Below are 22,596 nucleotides of genomic sequence, written 5' to 3'. Positions count from 1 at the left end.
CTGCCTGTTCTTATATAACTTACTTTGCTTGTGTGGCCCAGGTGCTACAAATACCCCTTGAATTTCAGACCATCCATTCAGCACACAGCAGGTGAAATGAGGCAAATAAAAAATATTCATGGAGGCAAGCTTAGGAATGTGAAATTTATTCTCTTAGCATAAATAGCACTTCTACCAATGTGTGAATAATATTGTAGAAAATTTCCATTCTGTTTACAACTTCAGGAAAGGGATTATTCTTATGGCTGGCAGTGGAGGTACCTTGGATTTCAATGAGACAGTCCAGATGTTCTCCTAGAGTAGGTCTAGAAATGAACATTTTCTGTTTACACTTGGGAAGCTGTTCCATCGTCCCCAAAGCAGGAATTACTTGCTTTGCTGAGCATCTCTCTCCTATCACACAGCATTAGGGAAACTGAACTATGGTCAGAGAAAGCTGGTGTGATACTTTTGCACTCTTCAGGGTATGCTAATCTATTCTAAAAATACTCAAAAGTTCTCCCCAGTTTTTTACAAAGCTGTTGCCCTCTTTTCTTCTTCTTCTTCAAGTTTTCATCTTCGTTTGAACTATTGCAGATCATTTGATACACATAGCAGCTGAAGATTCTGTTGGGCTTTTGTTCAATGTGCAACACTATATTTCGGTCGACATAAACTTCATGGCTATATGTCTGCATTAAGAGAACAAGGTAAATAATAATTTTAATTTCTGCTAGGTAAGGTGGCATTCATATTCCATACAGGCTCTTTGTGGTGATAAACACCTCAGACATGACATCATCTTGCAGTAAGCAGGTTATAATGTTAAACATTTGCTTAGAGAAATTACCAAAAATAGCTCTACCAGCCAGTCTGCATTTTATATCACCACACTATAGAAAGTTGTCTGAAGGGGCTGCGCACTGTTTCTACTCCAGAATGAAGAAGCCTGTGTGAACACTGTTATAGGCTCATTGGGACAAAAGTTATGTGGTGGTAATCTGCAGTTCACATATAAACTTGAATAAGCTTCAATCCTCAGTCCACTTACTCTGGAATAGTCCTGAAAGACTGACTTGGATGGACCTACACAAGTACTCTAGAGTAAGTGAATTGCTGCCAAATGATGCAATCTTTTTTGTTCAATATAATTTGAACAAACATAGAAGTGGGGATGGAGAAGGAGGAAAGAGTTTTGCAGTATCTGAAATGCTACCCAAGCATAGCCAAGGTACATAGATATGGTCACCAAAATCCCATGAGTCTCATTGATTCTAGCTAGACCCCTTTTTGGAAAAAAAACAAAAAGCATATTCTAGTTCCCAAGTAAATCTGAAATCAAAACATCATTTTCTCCATAGTCTGACCTAGTCAGCACTGAACAAATTACTCTGTTTTCACATTAGAGAAGACTGAGATTCTGTCCCCTCAAATACATCTTTTGTAGGATAAGTTGTGGATACAAGTTTTCTTATGACGCATTCCTGTCCTTTGATTAGCGCTGATGGAGTGTGAGCTCTGCTGGCGCAAAAATGCTGGAAAGCACTTTGTGATGGTGTTAAGTGTGCTGGTGGAAATGCCAGAGCCTTCCTGAACGCACCAACACAGCAGAGGACACCCACTGGAGCAGGCAAGTTCTGCGCTGTGCAGCATAGGGGCAGGGGGAAGGTTGGGAGGGTGCAGAAAAAAACACGTCAATTGGGCCCAGGAGGGGGGACAGGATCAGTGGTGCTGGCGTGTGCCATATACAATCCCTTTTCCTGGGCCTGATCCGCTAACACAGACCAACTTGGACTTGTACCAGCTATATCGCTGGTGTGGGTCCAAGTTGACCCATAGCAGTGGTTGGGACTTCCCCAGGGCAAGGAGACAAAGGAGTTGAACTCCTCTGTAGGAAGCAGCATAGCTCACACTGCACCATTGCATTGGTGCAGGGAAATTTAGGATTGGGCTATTATGGTGCGTAGAGACTTATCAAAAAACAAAAGCTAATATGATTTTTTTCTTCTGGCAGGGAAAGTCCAGCTTCCTTGCATCTGTGCTGCAATTAGAAGGAATATTCACCTCTATTTGTTCTATTCTCACACTTCAGGTGGAATAGCTGCCTTAAAAAATTGTTGAAGTACTGCTTGCATATTTAAGGGATTGGTTTTTGCAGACCTCAGCCCTGGTAAAGAATAGATATAGCATGGTGAGTTTACTACATGGGATGTTTACTGGACCCTTGAGTTCAGTATGAGACCCTTGAGTTCAGTATGAGAATTCGAATGACACAGCCAGCTGGATACTAGAGGTGTTAGTGAAAACTAAAATTAATGAATTCTACTCACCACATCCCAAGACTCTACAAAAGGAATGCTCTTAATCTGCGTCCCACGGTCGTTACAGCGGAAGTCAAGGTGAGCTGTCCCATGAGCTCCTATCTGAGTAACTGTCACAACGGTCAGTAAATTCAATTCATCTTCATAGTCCACCATTTTAAAAGTCTTTTAAAAAAATATGAAGTTACATCAAAACAACAAATGACCATTTTTAGTTACACTTTAAATACTTCCTAGAAGGGAAAAAGACGGAAGAAAAATGTAAAAGAGAGATTTTTAACAGTTGCTTTTCTCACTAGTGGTTATTGCTTGTAGCAGAACCTGTAGGCATCTCTCCAGCTGACATCTTTTCAATGCATTTCTCCCAGGGTCTCTGGAAGATCATCTTCATTCTATATGTCCCAACTGCCCTGACAGTGTACAGATGGCAAGTTAAGTCATTTCTGCCCAATGTTGCATATACACCACAGGGACCAAATGTGTACACCTGTGGGCCAGGCAAAAATGGGCTAAATAGGGCTACTTTGGTTATTGAAATGACAGTTCTAGATAGTGTCCCCCAACCCAGTTCAAAGCTGTGTATACAAAAACAAAATATGCAGGTGGATTGGCTCCTTCCATTTAAATGAAAAGGAAACCATTTTGGATGGGAACCTCTGTAAGTACACTGAAAGCTCTCAATTGGCACTATTAGATACTGGTGATTGTCTGAAATCCATATTAGTCAATACAACCGTTCCAACTGACATACATATATAAACTGGTTTATAGAACTAGTTTCTGAGGAAGTTATTTTTAATTAAGCAACTGGGACCATGACTTTGAGAATTTCACCTCTTAAGAGCTTTATCCTGAAATCAACTGTTAAACATTCTGTTGCATTCATTCTGCTATTAAATTCAGGGCAAAATGTTATCAAGTCAAACAGGAGGCACACTGTGGGTAAAACTCTCCCTGTCTGTGTGATTTTCACCTCTCTCTTTTTCTTTTTAAAAATTTGGCAACTGAATATAAATGATCTACAGGTTTTAAAGGCTATGAAGGAACCCTTGCCATGTTTTCACCCAGACAATATTCATTTCCATGGAAACAAAACTCGAAATGGTTTCCAGAAGCAAAGGAATTAGAATTATTTGCGGCTGTGTCATTTCAGCTACAGTTCCTGATGGAGGGTGAAAAATGGTTGCCAAAAATAGCTGCTAATGATGCAGAGGGCACAATGCTCAGATTGGCTCTGTTTTTCCTGTGTTCTATATCATCTTCCTGTGAACCGAAGGCTCTCAAATAGCATGAAATCAGTAGCAGGCAATACAGTGTGTAATTGAACTGGATATTCAAATCATCAAGATTCTCACCAGTCAATTAGATCCCTTATATCTCCTTTCAGGATATCCAAGACAGTACCAGCCTCAGTTACTAAAACTGTTTTTGGAAAAAGGTTTATATTTCCAGGTGTCTAATGGCAGAGTCCTCACTGCTAAGGAGTTGACTAGGAAATGAAGGGCTCAATCTTAAATTTTTATTCCATGACTGGGAGGAGCTTCCATTCACAGAAGGCAAGCTTTGTTAATGGTAGGATGCCTTCCATGAGCGGAAGGCCTTCTTATTTATTGGAGCAAGAATTCGATATTCAGTTCAAGGAGGTTTGCACTTCAAAATGATATGAATTATTGTTTGCCTCACTTTCAACTGAACTTAGAGAATATATTTCAGGACACTGAAATTAAAATGTTATTGTGAGTAAAATACACAAGCACAAGTAAAATATGCACAAGCAAGCACTACAAAACCAGTATGGCTCGTTTCACTGGTTGCCTTATTCAAGATCACATTTCTGCCAACTGCCTCAGAATTTAAGTTACCTCTTGTTCTGGGTCATCATCCAATAACTTAAAACGCTTCTTCACCACTCGGCCAGAAGCTGTCACTGTTGTAGAGTTGTTAACCTTTGCAATTAGAAATGGGGAGATAGGAGGAGAAAAATTAGATCAGTGGTTCTCAGATTTTTTAGAGGCCCTACAGGCTGCTGCCTGATTTATAAATGACAAGGGGTGTGGCTATGGGGCAGCAGTGCTCCCCACCAGCTTATTTAAACCCTAGATGCACATAACCTAATCGGCACTGTCAGTTCTGTGAACCACCCAAAATTGGGTCACAACTCACTGGTGGGTCCTAGACCCATTGTTTGAAAAGCGCTAAATTAGATCAAGAGTGAACTAAAGGTAGTGCTATCAGAAACACTACAGAAACACTATGTTTTCATTTTTAGCTAAACACGGATGCCAAATTTTACAGTTGCCGCTGCAGTTGGACAAACTACTTAATGGTATTAAAATATCAGAAATATTTGGAAAATGCATACAATATTATCTAGAAAACACAGGCATAATATTATTACATACCATTTGCTGATAAAGTTTAAAAAACTCTATTCATCATAAGCAAATATATAATTTTAAAACACACAGACATTTGTGAATAATTGTATGTAATGACACTGCAGAAATTAATAAAAGAGCCCAACTATTAACGCATGGTTTTCATTTTTCTCTCAAAATAATGAGGCATACTGACTACTACTTAAAGCATCACTACAAAGCATCCAAGAGAACAATGAAGTCAACAGAACACTCTGTACTACTGCAGAATCAACACAGGCAATAGCCACTGTTCTCCAGAGATGTAGCTTTTTGGCTGTGCTGGGTATTTATAGCAAAAGAAGCAATTTTGGGTCTTCTGAGTGTAATATTCTTTGCCATTATTTATTCAATATCATCTTAGAAGCACTATTACACTGTTTCTTACTCTCTCCTTATTAGCTATATTATTTTTTTCTTGTAACAAATGCATGCATCCATTCATTTAAAAAACGGATGGGTTATTCCAGGGGTAGGCAACCTTAGACACTCAAAGAGCCATTTGGACCTGTTTTCCGGAGAAAAGAAAACCTCGGGAGCCACAAAAACCTTTTGACATCTAAAATGAAGATAATACTGCATATATAGTTTTTTTTACCTTTATGCTATGTATAAAAAAACTATAGTGTGTTGCATTTTTGAAATGAATGAACTGCTACAGAGAAAACAAAAAACTATGTTTAAAAAAATTTGGCAGCAGCGGCCAGCCAGAGGCGCATCTGCCCGTTGTGCGGGTGGGGGCCCCCGGAGGGTCTGGCAGGGGGCTCGTGCAGCCCAGGGAAGGCGGCGGCGTGCGGCTCTCCCCCGAGGCCATAGGTGCCCGCTGAGGAGATGAACATGAGTGAGCTGGCAGCCGCCAGGTGCTTCTGCAGCTGCTGCTCACCCCGCCGCAGCGCGGGCTCCCTCCCGGACGCCGCGGCGAAGGGGCCGCCAACCCCGACGCCGGGCTGGGAGGAGGCGGAGGTGAAGGGCACCTCCGGGCCGGCCGGGCTGAGCTTCAGCGCCATGTGCTTGGGCCCGAAGGGGGCGGCCGCTGCTGGGTCCACAATGCCCGGGTCCTTGGGGTGGGCGAGGGGGAAGCCCCCGACGCCACTGCCCGTGCAGGGCAGCCAGGTGCAGGCTGGGGCTCCTCTTGCAGCTCAGCGTGGGCTCCATGCCTGGGCGCTGCCCATCCAGCTGGGCCGAGGCCGGAGCTGGCCCCTCGGGCTGTGGCCTTCCTGCCCCTGCCTACCGCCGAACCCAGCATGGCCACCTTCCCCAACACGGAGCGTCGGAGCGGCGGCTCTTTAACTTCTTTTGTCTGCTGCATGCCCCGATGCCACTTCCGCCTCCATCCTCTCCATCTGGCCTCCAGCAATTGGCAGAGCTCGGCACATTTGAGCCACGCGGCCGGGAACCCCAGTCCAGGACCGTGTGCGGGTGGGATTGGAGGGACGCCAATGATTGGCAGGGGCTGTGGCCGTGCGATTGGCTCCCATTCAGACCGGGCGCCCAGCGGGGAACCGCCTCGTGCTCCTGCCTGCCTGGGCTCGCTCCTTCCTTCCCTCCCCCTCCTCCGCACGCGCCCTCCCCCGCCAAAAGAGAGGCGCTCTGTCACCCCCTTTGCCACTTTCACCCGGACTCCGGAGCCGCAGCAAACAGCTGAAAGAGCCGCATGTGGCTCCGGAGCCGCGGGTTGCCGACCCCTGGGTTATTCAGAGTAACATGTTGTTTGATAATATATGATACTGAGTGTTCTCAGTTGAATCCAGTCAACCATCTCTGTGATTCAATCATCAGTGTTTCTCTGTTTCGTCTCCTCCATTCGTGCCATGAATCAATAAATAACTAGTTTCTAGAAGCAGGGCCATGGGAATAGGAAACCAAGACAGAGCGAAGGTGAAACCCATCAAGCTTTTGTGGTCATATTTCTGACTGAGTAGAAGAACCCCTCCCCCCTAAATACATTTTGCGTTTTCTAAAACCTTATTTGAATACTCTGGCCACATGTCAAATTTTCCACCATACACATGAAGAACTAAAATTCTGTTTTCAAAACAAAGGTTCGGTTCAAAACTCCAGTTTTAGTGCTGCTTAGAACACGTACATGCATGAAAAAGCCTGAAAATGGGAGCAACCTACACCTGAATACAAAGAAGAACATAAGAGTTGTGGAGCAGGCCTACAGCATCTACACCAGCATTTCTTATAGTAGCCCAACAGCCACCTCAGGGACGCTCACAAGCAGGAGAGGCACACTTAGCTCTCCTGCAACCAGAAATTCAGAGGCATACTGCTGCTAAATCTGTAGCATACAGTCATCATAAGCAGGAGTCATTGATAGAGCTGTCCTTCATAAATTTGTCCAATCCTCCTTTAAAGCTATCCAAACTAGTGGCCATCACCACATCTTGGGCATGTAGCATCATGTGCTTTTCAATACTGCCTAAGTATCTGAAAAAATTTGCCTTGTGCCCATGTTTGTGAACTGCGTTTAAAATTATGACTCAGAGAAACATCACAGCTTCAAATGCAAGTTGTTAATATTTCATAGTGATCTTCCAGGTCTTTCCAACACTGACTATTGCTTTTAAGGTCTGTTTCTATACCACTTACCTTTCAGATCACTTGAAGACATTTTATACTCGCTCGCTTACTCGATGCAGAAATTCTGCCCAGCATTGAGGATGCCTGTCACTACAACCACTAACAGTTGAGTCACACTGCACATTCATTATTTGATAACTTTCAGCCATGGTTATGAACTGTCTTAGCTGAAAACTATTGTGTCTAATTTGTCATTAGGCAAAATAAAAGCTTTGTTGGGGAAGATAAATCAGAAATGGCTGAGAAACATCTGCTAGTCAAGAGGGATGAAGATGCATGTGCAAATCCACGCTAAGACTTCAATCCTACCCACAAGTACCTGGAAGTAAGCCCCATTGACTATAATGGGACTTGTTTCTGAATGAATATGTATAAGATTGGGCTCTAAGGTTGTGATCCTATACATACTTTCCTGGGAGTAAACCCCATTGAACATAATTGGATTTCTGAATAAACATGCATAGGATTATGCTGTGATGGTAATTTGTCCCATTTAGGCAGACTTTCTAATTAGATCAATGCTTCTACAACATATTGGATTTACAAATATAACAGATTATTTTTATCCAGTTTTCTTCTTATTTTCTCACATTATTATCCCTGTCAGCTTCAATGATAAAGTCTTCTGCAACTTCCTGCTGTTCTGTACTATTCTCAGTTTCCTTCAGCTTTAAAACTCTGTTGAGAAGAGGAAAAAACATGTAATCACATACACTAGAAGGCCTAATTCAGAGAAAAAAAATCTCTCCAAATTGCTATTCTGTGTTTTCTGTGTAGTACAATAGATGCAGATGTGTGTTGTTTGTAAGCACTATTGCATAACAATATCAGCATGTCCAAGTCAGTATATTTTTATCAGGTTATCTAAGAGTGATGGCATCAGAATATATTATGGGTTGGACTCATTCATTTAATCCATCTCACCTAATCTCACAGTCATCTCCACACCAAAGGAGATAAGAAAGAGAGCTACACGGTATGATGTACAACTCTGGTAGACAAGCACTATGTTGGTAGACAAGCCCCACCAAACCCAAGAGTCATGAAATGAATGCCAGTGATGCGCACAAATGGCTGGAACAGTTACAACAGTTTGTGGCCAAGAAGAGGGTACCATTAGCTTGAGGGCTCCGGTTAGGGGCTGGAGCCAAAAAGCAGAGCTCATGAGAGGGGGTTAAGGGGGTAATTTGTACCTGGACCCAAGGTCAAAAGGGGGGCCCAGGAGCCAAAGAAGGGGGCCCAGAATTTCCTGGGATCTTACATATTCTGATCTCTCCCAGACTTGCTGCCCATGTGGGATGCTGAAGGCGCTATTGTGGGCGCATGGTGTTGGCTGCTGCCGCCACAAGGCATATGTGTCAGGCCGAGGAAGACACTCTTTAACACAGTGTCAGTTGTAGAAGCAAACTGGCCTGCTACAGTAGCTCTTTGGCTTGTGGATTCAGTTGCCATGAAGGAGTGTATAGAAGCTCAGTGACACAGCTGCTGGACTATAACTGCTACAGAAGTGTTTTGTACACACTGGACACATCATTACAATGATACTAATTTTCTGCAATGATTTTCTATATTTAAAGATTTTAGAGAGATTTAGGAGTGTGTTTAGTTTTCTGTATTAACTGCCTTTGCTGTGTGGGCAGGGAGACCTGGGCTCCATAATAGGAAGCCTGGTAGACCTGGTCTCTAAAGACTATTCTGGCTGTCACTACCCTCCTCCTGCTCTGTTTTGCCCCCTCCTCTTTTGGGAAGGGGCCCAAAAGAAACTTTGTACACTCTGATTCATTCCTCTCAGAGGCCCTGATTTTGCTGCCCTGCACCCTAAATTCAGGGCACAAGGGGTTGCCCAGCGCAACTTTCTGACAAGATAGGCTTGCAAGACTTGGAGAGACAAGGACCCAAATCCATCGCCCTTTTGTCATCCCCCGCACACACACAGTCCACTACCGATGCAACTCATATCACCTAGTCTCATGGACATGTCACTCCTGTCTCGTATCTTGTACACTATGGGATTAAACACAAGAACAGCCCCGCTGGATCATACTAAGCATCCATCTAGCACAGCCTCCTCTTTTAGTAATGGCCAGCTAGATGCTTCTGGCAAGCTCATATGCAGGGACTGAAGACAAGAACCCTCCCAACTATGTTATTTGTAAGTTTCTTTTCTACACATAGAGACAAATGCAAAACCTCCATGGAAGTCTTGTTTAGCTATCATGATTGACTGTTGTTGATAGATCCATCTTCCATGAATCTGCCTAACCTTTAAAAATAAAAATCTTTAAGACCACTGAAAACTCAGCCAATTAGACCTGGGCAATGGTCTGATTTGCCCAGACCATCAACCTGGCAAACTGATGCCAGACTGATCAGTTTCCTTCCTCCCCGCAATGAAGATTGGACAGCAGCTTGATTACAACCTGGAACAGGCCAATTTCAGCAAACTCTTACTTAATCAAATTCGGCCCCACATGGAGCATTCTTCCAGAACTGTCTGGGTGGAAAGATATCCAATCGGGTTCCAGTGAGCAACACTGCATATCTTGTATGCCATTTTTTGCCTGAAATAATGGAAAGAAACTTCTGAGTGCCTCAAACAAACACTGAGAAAACCCAAACCATTTCTACGCAGACAAGTTCTTTGTCACATAGTGTCCCCATCTTACCCCAGGGAGCTTAGGACAGCACACATGGTATTACAGTTTGCCCTTGTTATCCAAAGAGAGTCCATTCCAGGATCCCCCGTGGATGCCAAAAACAACAGATAGTAAAATATGGGGGGGGGGGGAAACATAGTCCCTTTAGACATGTTTATTAAAAAGCTTCTTTTACCTTTGCGCAGGCAAGCTGGAAGATTGCAGGGCAGTCTATGATGCTTCTGGGAATGCTACAGACTGCCCTGCTGCCCTCCGGGATGCATGTGTGAAGGTAAGGGAAGCTTTTTAAAAACATGTCTAAATGACTTTAAAGGGACCACAGTTTTTTTTTTTAGTTACTCAATGCAAATAGCCATGGCATCTGCACTGAATCAAATCTGCATATCCAAAATCCACTTATGAAAAGGGTGGAACTGTCCTATTTTATTTCCACAATAGCTCTGAGGCACATTAGGCTGAGGAGGAGGCTGAGAAGGAGAGGAAATTGTAAATCAGTAGTAGATGTTTTCTTTGCATCCTTGAGTCCAGCCAACAAAAGATACATCAGGCAACCCACCCTCTTCAAAACAGTGAACAGGGTTGGTTATGAACATTACTTTTGGAGCTCAAAGAAATTTGACTGAGGGCTCAATCCTATCCAACTTTCCAGTACCAATGTAGCCACAATGAAGCCCTGACGTAAGGAAACAACCTCCATGACTGCCTCCTCACGGCAGGATGCAGTATTCTTTTAAAAGTAAACACAGAATGCACTATTTTGACAGTAATCTCTCCAACTATTATTAATTTCACTGGGAAATATTCCACATTGGCCAAAGTCATGTATCCTTGCAACAGCAGTGATCAGACAGGCGTATAAGACCTTGCTAGCCTCCTGGGGCCCTCTCCACATCTTGGGTCCCTCTCATGTTGGACCATTACATCAATGCCCTCTGCCCACCGTCTGACTAGTTCCCTACATTCAAACAAAAATAGGGCAATGTAATTTCAATAGTGATTCTATATAAGATTCTCTGTTGAAAGGGACAATCTGTGAAATACTTGTGGAAAATGGAAGGTTATGGTTGTTTCACTGTCAGTCAGTAGATGTTTAGAATAATAAAAACGTGAGAAGAATGGTTATTTGAACATATTACCAAAGTGTGGTCTTTCAAAGAACAAACATGGAAGATTCCTCTTTGGCTTTTCTTGTTAGGAGTGATGATGTAATGCCAAGGAAATCCTCCAATTTGAAATGTGTTTTCCAGGGAAGATACTTCAAAAAGAAGAGGTGGAGTCTCTGTGAATAGCATTAACATTAAGATTACTATTAACATTAGTCACTTTATCCGTCCATTTATTATTGAGTAAAACCTTAAAAGCTGGACAAACTTGAGAGCCTAATCCTATCCAGCTTTCCAGCACTGATGCTGTTGTGCCAATGGGGTGTATGCTGCATCCTGCAATGGTTCGAGAGTAGTTGCGAACATGCTTTACGACATGCTTGTGACATTCTTGGGCTGGCGCAGGCCGAGCACTCCATTCGGATTGCACTCTCAGTTTGATTTTTAAATGTATAATTTATTGGATGAGTTTTTAATATTGTAGCCCAAGTCTCTGTGACTGGGGCAGGACAGCAGTTGCAAGAAATAATTATATATATGAGTGCCATAAAACAGCAGCTGTGCTACAAAAGAAATTCAAAATTAGTGTTCCTAGCAGCATCAGAGCTTCTTACAGAATAGGAAAATAATCAGTCATGATAATGAAACAATAATTCTTTATAAATACCTGTTATTTTTATGTTGCAAGGAATACCAAAAGGGTATTTTCCCACAATCCCAACATTGCCATTCCAGTTGCATTCCTGTCCCAGATCCACTTGTTGCTCCATGAACTAAATACAATACCAAATTTGATTAATTCGATATGTATATTATATTCTGTTCACAAGGACGTTATTGCAGTATATTGTCTTCCAAGGAAGACGATCCATACTTTTTTGCCAGCTAATACCTTGCTTCTCAATTTGAACTTAAAAAATTCATGGACAGCAATATTCACAAACAGAATTAAATATTAGATAGCATGAAACTTTAACATCTAATTAACAAATAACAATAATGCATCTCTCTCCAAGATTGAAATCATGAGCTGGTCTCTTGATCAGCACCACTCTTCTCAAAGGGGCTTGTCCCAGCTGGCATTAAGAGGACAGGGCTGTTAAAATATATGAGATGGAGCCTAAGATTGCCTGCCTCTGAAGGAAGAAGTCTTCCTCTGGTGGAATATCCTAAGATCCAACCCTAGTTTAGTTCTGAGGTTCACTGCCAGTAGTAGTAGATTTCCTTGCATGATTAAGAGATACATTTGTGCTCAAGTCTACAAAAGTCCCTACTGTCCATTGATTCCTTAGGAGGACCCTAAGAGCCCAATCCTATCATTGGGCAGTGTCAGTGCTGTGGCTGCAGCACCAGCGCTGGGTGTCAAAGTGCTGTAGAGTGCTTTTCAACACTATGCAAGTAAGCAGCACCAGCAGGAAGGCCTGTATCATCCCACGGGCACCACATCCTGCCCAAAAGCCACTGAGGTAAGTATGTAAGGTGCTGGGTGATGGGGAAGAGCATTCCAGTGGTGGGGGTATTTCGAGGTGGGGGAGAGCCTCCAGTTCAGACCCAGGAGGTGGTGGTGATGGAGGAGGCCTCTGCTGCATCCTAATCCCTGTCCTGAGCCTGAAAGCCCTCAAAATGGGGCTACTCAATTCTGCGTCAGCGATTTAGCTGGCTCAGCTCCGAGCAGCCCCACTGAGCAAGCAGGCTGGGGTTCTACACAGAGTAAGGGAACAAATACTCTTGCCTGCTCAGTTGCAGTGCTGGATACAGCATGGGTTCAGTGACCACACTGCACCATTGCTGCACAGGATTGGGCTGCCCACCTTTTAACATATCTATGATGGTTTTGCTCGCTCTTCTTCTAGCAATTGACAGAACTACTTCACTCCAGTTTGCCTCTGTAAATGGTTCTGGAATTTGATCTATATAAAAACACAGTAGGACTTCTTGGTGAGATTCTTATTACCTCATACATGTTCTTTTTTATACTTGTCCCTCTCCATTCCTTAGTTGTGTCCCCTTGCTGTCTGTCTTAAGATTTGAAGTTTGGAGGAGGGGACAGATCTGCTTTTGCTTATGTTATAATGTACATTGGGTGTGTGAGTGCTTTGTTGTTACTGGGGCAGATAGGTATATGTGCAGAGGCTCAGGCAATGTGCTACAAGCACCACAGGGAGGTGGGCTGGAGTTCATAGACAATACTTTGTCTAACTCGAACCATACTACAACTCAGAACTAAGGAAGAGACCAACCAGAGAGTGAGCCAGGCCTCCAACACCAGAATGGTATTAGCTTTTGGTCAATCGGGCACTGGCCAAGGGTCCATGGCAGAAGACCCACTTGGTTGGACCTATCCCTGAACCCCTCAATACCAGTGACCATGGTGATATCTAATGTGCCATAAGGAGATGGGGTGGGGGGTTGCATCATGCAGGGGCCCTTCTCACACACTCAGAGTAGCAGTAGCTGCACCATTAAAACTACCCCAAGGCTGAAATCCTGTCCCACTTAGCAAACCACTGCTTCTCATAGTTGTGAAGTTGTCACTCCTCTTAGAAAAATTTAGTTCCACAAGATCAGTCTAGAGTGGCTTTCCCATTGAACTAAAGGGAAGTGAAGCACTCTTTTGCCATGAAGGCCACCTAGTGCAGAAGCTTCCTTGGGGGTACATTAGCAAGGGTTACGAGTAAGGGCCTGGCTGCATCTGCACTCTGCCCCGAGACCTTGAGAGAGTTGTCTCTGCTCTCTGCCAGTGCTGCAGGAGCCGTCCCAAACACATTATCACTGAGCAACTCTTCTGGCAAAATGCCAAATGCCACTATCCACCCCCGACTACTGCTATCACTTTTTCCTTACCTGTTCACATATAGACTGGAAGTCATACAGCCTGACAAGCCCTGCACTGTGCATCACAATCAGCATTCTATGAGACACGGCAACATCTGTCATGCTGTTCCCAAAGATCTAGTTTAAGAAAAAGAAAATACATCATAACCAAGGAGATAAGTAGAGACTCTTGACAAGATAACCAAGACCCAACATACTTATTATCAAGTTATTCACTGATTATTTCACCGAAGTAATTGCCTGCCTCCTGTTTTCAAATAAGGCATGATCAAGAACATGTGGCAATGGACTGGAATATATTTTTCTTCTTTGGAGGTATAAAATTTCAGAAGGTATCTTGACAAGTGATTAATTCCCTAAGATTTGAGGTAAGGAATTTGAGATAAGGGGGTCCGTTGAATTATTGAAATGCTCTCCCATGCCCTTTTTCAGTCTGCTTATTGTACTGCCAGTGAGACTAATATGGTTTTGGCACTTAAAGTCCAAATTTTGCACCAAGGAAGCCACAATTGTATAAAATTATATAACCACATTTGATTGTTTAAAATAAGTTCGTCTGTTTAAAGCAGGAGTTCTCAAAGTATGGGTTGAGAGCTGTTTGGAAGGGGTTGGAAAGGTCTCAAGAACTAGGCTCAATCTCTGGAGTCTCACCTTTCTCAATTGTTGGAAAGGAAAGGCTGAGGAAGAAACCCTGTCACTTGTCTGAAACCCCCAAAAGCCATTGCCAGTATGTGTAGGCAATAAAGAGCTAGATGGATCTCTTGGCTTATATTCCATGGGTTCTCCAAGTATGAGTAACAACTAGCTGTAATGGTGTGTGTGTGTGTGTGTGTGTGTGTGTGTCACACAGTCTATTATTTTCAGGTATTGCAGTAATAAAGTTTGAGAATCCCTGGGCTAAAGTTATTCTCCTCCCAAGAGTCAGGATTCAAAATAATAATGAATTTATTTTTAGTTAGGAGTAAACGGCACAGGAGAATTAAGGGCAGAAAGGGTGTGGAAACTTGGATTCAGTGGAAGCAAGATCTTATAGGACAGAAGTCACTCCATTCCCAGAGCCTTCACCACTGCCCACATTTCCAGGGTTTTTGTTGCTACCACGTGATCTAGACACTCTCTCCTCAGATGTCAATTTTGCATAGACAATAGCGCCAATACAACTGTGGTAAATCTGTGAATGTGTAGCAAACCTTGAGCCAAACTAGATGAGAGGACAGAATTTTGTGACATTTGGCAAAAAGCAACTGCACTGGGGTGAGGGGGGAGAAACCAAGAGAGAAGTCTCTCTCTCTCTCTCTCTCTGTTTTTCTAATGAAATCACCTTCACTGAGAGCTGCTATTTTCCCATTCAGAAAGCATACAAATGCACAATGTTCATGTACATATTCCTCAATGCCACAATTAGTAGTTTCGGGGACTGGGTAAATGTGATTTTCAGCAAGAAAACAGTGTTGAAGAGGGGAAATACAGCAACCTCCATCCTTCCCCACCTCCACAGCCCCATTCCAAATGTAGTCTAGTCTTACTAATGAATGCTGTAGCATTTGGTCTTGTGCAAGGCCACAGTGTTGTTTTTCACACACTAACAATGCATATATTGAAGCTTTAAAAAACAAACAAACCTGGCTATATCATTTGGACTAAAACAGTGCCTCAAAATAAAACCAAGCATTTTGAGGTGTTTTGGGGCCTATATTGTATCACGGGGGGTGAGGGGGAGAAGAAATCAAGCCTTCCCAACCTTTAGGAAAAACAATCAGGAATTAATGGGATTTGTACTGATCTCCAGTTCTACTTTCTGATTGTATTAAATTACAGACCATCACTAAGGTGACAGACTTACTTTTTTGTCAATTTCCAGCATTCCAATAAATGAAAGTGGCAGAACTCTGAATACAGCAAGAAAGAAAAGCACAGACTGTTGGATGCCTGCCTAGAAAAGAACACACTGACAATAATTATCCTTCAGTTTGTGCGGCATGATGGGAAATATGCAAGTGTGAAGTAGCTCTCCGTTCCTAGACATTCACAAGGGCATACATCCAACTCAGACAGACATATATATATATATATATGCTCTACTCCTTCACTTATCTCACTGAAAAAGCTCTACAGTCAAGTTTTACTCTTAAAAACCCCACTGATGGGTTGGAGTGGTATAAACTGTGAAAATGATGTGGGGTCAAATCCCCGAATAATCTTGACAGATGCCCCAAGAGATCTGCAAAGTGCCAGGAGGCAAGGCTTAGATTTCAGGCCTAGGATTCCCTTGCCTGAAGATAGGGAAATGGTATTATTATGCTACATAAGCATAACCACAATGGTCAGTCTGTGATGTAGCTAAATTCAAAGAGGGATTCATAAAATACTCTTGGACGAAACAGTAATTGATCCATTTCTGCCCGGATCACAGGGTACACATTTGGTCCCTGTTGTGCATATGCAACATTGGGCAGAAATGGCTTAAGTAACAAAATCAAGGAGTAGCATTTCCCCAAACTTTTTCTTTCTAATGCAACACGGGGCAGGAGGCAGGGCTCACAAGAATGAATATTTAGGCACAACATTTTTGAGTTGATATACCTGCCGTGCAGCTGCTATGATCTTATGCTGAGCTGATTTTACAACCATGATCTCTTGAGGAGTGTCCCAGCTCAGATATCTATTGGGAATAAAAAGTAAAATTGATCATGCTGTGCCAAAATAAAATATTATTTTTTTTTCAGAAAGTTAAAAATTATTTGTGTTTGAATTACTATGTTTGAATGAGAGACCCTGCCCTGTCACAATGTTGGATGAAGCATCCACATCCCTCGTCACCAGATCTCTCAGACCCCAAATGAACATATGGAGCTGCTTTACACAGAGTCAGATCCTTGATCGATCCAGCTCAATGCTGTCTGCCAGGGGCAGTGCAACTTGGCAGGCTGCTGCTGCAACACTTTGGAAAGGGAAACTAAAAACACCTTACTATGCTCCATTGCATAGTTTTTCAAACCCAGAAATGTGGGACTCCTAGTTTTATTTAAAGGATGAACGAATGGACTCTTTCAATTGCACAGTTCCTGTATATAAAACCGGAAGTTCCACATTTCCAAGTCTGAAAAATAATCTGCGCGAGGAACACATAAAAGTGGTGGATGATCTGCTTCTCACTCAATGGAGCAGGAGGTGGATCATTGTGGCTCGTGTTTGAGGTAGGCTTAAGGGAGGCAGCAGGCAAACTCAAGGTAAAGGGCACCCAGACTCAGAGTGAAGAAGGCCTCCTCTCGCCCTGATGCAAGCTGCATCAGATGGCTTCATGACAGGGCCAGCAGCGGCTCTCCAGGATTTCAGGCAGAACTCTCTCCCAGCCAAGCTGGAGTGGTCAGGAATTGAATTTAGGACCTTCTTCAGGCAAGGCATGTGCTTTACCACTGAGTTATGACCCATCCTGTAACATGGATAGAAGAAACTGACATCATCAAGTTGTTCTGTGAATAAAATGATATATCCTGGATTTGATTCACTCTTCCAGCTGCTTAAGCATTATGATGGAATAGAAGCCACCAGATTTATCTGAATTATTATATTGATATGATAACAAGTGCTGGCAAAGCACCAGATTCCAATTTAAAAAATCCAATAAATCAGAATTATTCTGGGACCAGTAATCTTTTGGGATCAGAGCACCAATCATTCTTGCAAATCTCCACAGGAAAACTGTTCTCAAGTAAAGGCCTTGTCATAATCTGTTACATGTTTATACCCCAAATCTAAGCACGCCACAGGAAAGTATGGTCCACTGATTCCAATGGGAGGACCTTAGGGAGGGAGGACCTTATTTTATAAGGGAGGACCTTATTTTATATGCATATTTAATCAGAAGTAAGACAGTCAACGGGTATTAATCTCTCATATACTTGCATACAATTTATTGTGGCTTAAACCAGTACACAGTACCAGTACAGTACAGTACAGTACAGTACCAGTACAGTATTGTGGCTTGACCCTGGGGGCTGGGGGCCAAGAATAGGCCCTCAGTTTGGCTGTACTTGTCGTAAGAGGCGACTAAACAGCCACCGGGTAGATGGGACTCGTCAGCCTAGGAAGGCAGCTCATCTAAGAGAAGGAAACTCTGATCCCAAACCTCCACTGCCTTGTGGCTACATCCAGTTCTGGAAAAGGCTTCAGGAGTCAACCTCGAGGCAAAATCAGGAGCCGGAGTCCCTTAGGCAGTTCATGGCTGAACACAGTCACGTTCTGGCAACTCCTGCGACGCCGCTGGAACCAACCGTATTGGCTTCTGCCTTTCCATTGGACCATTCCAGCGACGTGGAGAGGGGGGATTTGCTGCATGGGTAACAGCCTATCCTCCATACCTTCTTTACCCAGGCTTCGCGCACTGGAGAGGACACTCCAACTTCGCCATACGGCGTCGGCACAACACGGGAAGCAGCAGTTTACCGGTTATAAGTCTTTGCTCGATTGGCGTAGAGCATGACGCCAGGGGCTGCTTCCGACGGTGGGAGAGATCATTGCATCTCATTGGGCAGCTACCGCCCGCCTTAAGCTGGGCAGTCCCCAGCCAGTAAGGTGTTGCCTCGCCACGGTCCGTTAACCTCATGGGGTGCGTGGGGTTTAGGGTGAAAACCGACAAGCGGATCGACAACTCTGCACCATGCAACAGAAAACAGAAAACTACTGCCCTAAAGCTGGGCACCTGGAACGTTAGGACAATGACACCTGGCTTCTCTGATGACCTGCAAGAAATAGACGATGCACGCAAAACAGCTGTCATCGACATGGAGCTGAGCAGACTGCAGATGGACGTCGTCGCCCTTCAAGAGACTAGGCTGCCAGATTCCGGATCTGTCAAGGAGAGAAATTTCTCATTTTTCTGGCAGGGAAAACCACCAAACGAAACCAGGGAACATGGCGTTGGCTTTGCGGTCAGAAATACCCTGCTGAAATCCATCATCCCACCTACTGTGGGAAGTGAAAGAATTTTGTCCCTGCAGCTCCAGTCATCAGCAGGACCTATCACTCTCATCAGTGCTTATGCACCGACTCTGTCGTCTCCAGCAGAAGCCAAAGACAAATTCTATGATGACCTGGCCACCACTGTCAAGAAAATCCCTGTAAAAGAGCCATTGTTCATCCTCGGCGATTTCAATGCTAGAGTTGGTGCTGATAACAGTTCATGGCCCACTTGCTTAGGTCAGTTTGGCACTGGGAGGATGAACGAAAATGGCCAACGCCTGCTAGAGTTTTGCTGTCATCACGGTCTCTGTGTCAGCAACACATTCTTCAACACAAAGCCCCAACATAGAGTCTCTTGGAGACATCCAAGATCAAAGCACTGGCACCAGCTCGACCTGATCCTCACCAGACGCTCCAGCCTTCCCAGCATCAAGATCACACGCAGTTATCATGGTGCTGCCTGCGACACTGACCACTCCCTGGTGTGCAGCAGAGTGAAACTGCAAACAAAGCGACTGTATCACACGAAAAAGGAAGGAAGACCTCGCATTGATACCAGCAAGACCCGGGATCAGAGAAAAGTGGAGGAATTTGCACAAGCGCTTGAGGAATCTCTTCCAGGCCCGGCCGACGCAAACGCATCCAGCAGATGGGAACATTTCAAGAATACCGTTTACAACACCGCCTTGTCCATATTCGGCAAGAAGACCAACAAGGCGGCAGACTGGTTTGAAGCCCACTCTGAGGAGTTGACACCAGTCATTGAGGAAAAGAGGAGAGCTCAAGCAGCATACAAGGTCTGTCCCAGTGAGCGCAACCTGCAGGTCCTCCGAACTGCTCGCAGCAAAGTCCAACAGACTGCCAGGAGATGTGCTAACGACTACTGGCTCCAGCTCTGTTCCGAGATACAGATAGCAGCTGACACGGGCAACATCAAGGGGATGTATGATGGTATCAAGCAGGCCCTAGGTCCAACACTGAAGAAAATTGCCCCTCTGAAGTCTGCCACAGGCGAGGTCATCCAGGATCGGGCGCAGCAGATGGAACGCTGGGTGCAGCACTACTCTGAGCTATATTCCAGAGAAAATGTAGTCACCGAAGAAGCACTGAACAACATTGAGTGCCTGCCTGTGCTGGAAGAGCTTGACAGTGAACCAACCCTAGAAGAACTTCACGTGGCCCTGGACTCCCTTGCCTTTGGCAAGGCACCTGGAAAAGACAGCATCCCTGCTGAAGTCCTAAAATGCTGCAAAGAGATCATCGTCACTGAGCTGCATGAAATCCTCTGTCTCTGCTGGAGAGAAGGTGGAGTACCTCAAGACATGAGGGATGCAAACATCATCACACTGTACAAGAACAAAGGTGACAGGGGTGACTGCAACAACTACCGCGGCATCTCTCTCCTTAGTGTTGTAGGAAAGCTGTTTGCCCGAGTTGTACTAAAGAGGCTCCAGGTACTTGCAGAGAGCGTCTATCCAGAATCGCAGTGTGGATTCCGAGCCAACAGGTCCACCACTGATATGGTATTCTCCCTTAGACAACTGCAGGAGAAATGCAGGGAACAACGACAGCCACTCTTTATAGCCTTCATAGATCTCACAAAGGCTTTCGACCTGGTCAGCAGAGACGGCCTCTTCAAGATTCTCCCCAAGATTGGATGTCCACCCAGGCTCCTCAGCATCATCAGATCCTTCCACAAGGACATGAAGGGCACTGTTGTCTTCGATGGCTCCACATCAGACCCTTTTGACATCCGAAGCGGAGTGAAGCAGGGCTGTGTTCTTGCACCAACCTTGTTTGGGATTTTCTTCGCTGTCCTGCTGAAGCAGGCCTTTGGAACTGCAACAGAAGGCATCTATCTCCGGACCAGATCAGACGGAAAGCTCTTCAACCTCTCCAGACTGAGAGCAAAATCCAAAGTCCAGCTGAAATGTCTGCGTGACTTCCTCTTTGCCGACGATGCAGCTGTCACTACCCACTCTGCCAAAGATCTCCAGCAGCTCATGGATCGTTTTAGCAAGGCCTGCCAAGATTTTGGACTGACAATCAGCCTGAAGAAAACACAGGTCATGGTTCAGGATGTGGACTCACCTCCCTGCATTACAATCTCTGAGCATGAACTGGAGGTTGTCCATGACTTTGTGTACCTTGGCTCAACGATCTCCGACACTCATTCTCTCGATGCCGAGCTAAACAGGCGCATCGGTAAAGCAGCTACCACGTTTTCCAGACTCACAAAGAGAGTCTGGTCCAACAAGAAGCTGACGGAACATACCAAGATCCAGGTCTACAGAGCTTGCGTCCTGAGTACACTTCTGTACTGCAGCGAGTCATGGACTCTTCGCCCACAACAGGAGAGGAAACTGAGCGCTTTCCACATGCGCTGCCTCCGACGCATCCTCGGCATCACCTGGCAGGACAAAGTTCCAAACAACACAGTCCTGGAACGTGCTGGAATCCCTAGCATGTATTCACTGCTGAAACAGAGACGCCTGCGTTGGCTTGGTCATGTCGTGAGAATGGATGATGGCCGGATCCCAAAGGATCTCCTCTATGGAGAACTCGTGCAAGGAAAGCGCCCTACAGGTAGACCACAGCTGCGATACAAGGACATCTGCAAGAGGGATCTGAAGGCCTTAGGGATGGACCTCAACAAGTGGGAAACCCTGGCCTCTGAGCGGCCCGCTTGGAGGCAGGCTGTGCAGCATGGCCTTTCCCAGTTTGAAGAGACACTTTGCCAACAGTCTGAGGCTAAGAGGCAAAGAAGGAAGGCCCATAGCCAGGGAGACAGACCAGGGACAGACTGCACTTGCTCCCGGTGTGGAAGGGATTGTCACTCCCGGATTGGCCTTTTCAGCCACACTAGACGCTGTGCCAGAACCACCTTTCAGAGCGCGATACCATAGTCTTTCGAGACTGAAGGTTGCCAATAAAACCAGTACATTCTATTGAATTCAGTGGGATTTATTTCTGAGTAAATACAAAGGGTAGGTATTTCTGTTATTAGAGGCATTTGAAATGGTTATTTACCTTTCTCAGAAGTAAGTCCATTGTGTTCAGTAAAACATAGGCTATTCATCGGAAACAAACACCTCTATTACACACTAACTCAAGTGATCATACAGAAAGCCTTCCTTTCTTACCTAAATTTGCAGCGAGAAGCAAGATACACTTTTTCAAGTATTTCTCCTGTGTTTGCAGAAAGACGAAAAAGCCAGTTATGCGCTGTTAGAACTGCCAAGGAAGGTGTGTAGTCTGATGGGTTGGGCAGCACTTCACCCTATATTAAAAGGATTTAGCTACATGAAATAAATAGGCAGAGAAAAGTAAAATATACAGTGTTTCAGAGTAACAATAAAGGTGTTTACAGTAAAAAAACACACTGCTGATGGGCAGCCCAATCCTATCCCCAGCAGCTCTGTTGCATGCAACAATGCCAAAAAGGCTACTGCAGCATCCAGCGGCACCACCAAGGCTGCTGGCAGTCTCTTTGGGGGACTTTTGTCCCCTTCTTCTGAAGAAAACCCCAGGCCCCACAATGGGGCTTCTCAAGTCTGCTCCGACTATTTCGCCAGCGCAGACTCAAGAGCCTCCGTGCTGGGCTTTGCAGTCCAACATGGAGGATAGGATATGGCAGGGCAGAGCTCTGCAGGTCCCACCCCCCTCCTGGGCCAGTTCTTCTCCCCATCCCATTCCGCCCACTCCCCAACTTCCTCCCGCTCTGAAAAAAACTGCT

General features: G+C 44.6%; 1 protein-coding gene across 4 annotated transcripts in view; it reads right to left on the bottom strand.

Annotated features, from left to right (window-relative positions):
- Nucleotides 1-153: 153 nt before the first annotated feature.
- The window catches only part of DCAF17 (DDB1 and CUL4 associated factor 17), a 31,608-nt gene continuing 9,165 nt past the window's right edge, over nucleotides 154-22,596 (bottom strand). For 2 of the 4 annotated variants that reach the window (XM_066634726.1, XM_066634727.1), the window contains exons 5-15: nucleotides 22,004-22,140; nucleotides 16,482-16,560; nucleotides 15,742-15,831; nucleotides 13,908-14,015; nucleotides 11,731-11,836; nucleotides 11,097-11,239; nucleotides 9,755-9,864; nucleotides 7,894-7,981; nucleotides 4,163-4,246; nucleotides 2,310-2,465; nucleotides 154-671 (exon numbers count right to left, since the gene is read on the bottom strand). In XM_066634726.1, the coding sequence (XP_066490823.1) occupies nucleotides 480-671; nucleotides 2,310-2,465; nucleotides 4,163-4,246; nucleotides 7,894-7,981; nucleotides 9,755-9,864; nucleotides 11,097-11,239; nucleotides 11,731-11,836; nucleotides 13,908-14,015; nucleotides 15,742-15,831; nucleotides 16,482-16,560; nucleotides 22,004-22,140 (1,293 nt within the window). In that variant the 3' untranslated portion in view covers nucleotides 154-479. Of the gene's footprint in view, nucleotides 672-2,309; nucleotides 2,534-4,162; nucleotides 4,247-7,893; nucleotides 7,982-9,754; nucleotides 9,865-11,096; nucleotides 11,240-11,730; nucleotides 11,837-13,907; nucleotides 14,016-15,741; nucleotides 15,832-16,481; nucleotides 16,561-22,003; nucleotides 22,141-22,596 lie in introns of those variants that run through there. The other 2 variants (XM_066634728.1, XM_066634729.1) reach the window with 2 other exon arrangements.

The sequence above is a fragment of the Tiliqua scincoides genome, chromosome 1 (genome assembly GCF_035046505.1).
Source record: "Tiliqua scincoides isolate rTilSci1 chromosome 1, rTilSci1.hap2, whole genome shotgun sequence".
Taxonomy (NCBI): Eukaryota; Metazoa; Chordata; class Lepidosauria; order Squamata; family Scincidae; genus Tiliqua; species Tiliqua scincoides.
The sequence above is the reverse complement of the archived record's forward strand: the minus strand, read 5'-3'. Positions and strand labels throughout refer to the sequence as shown.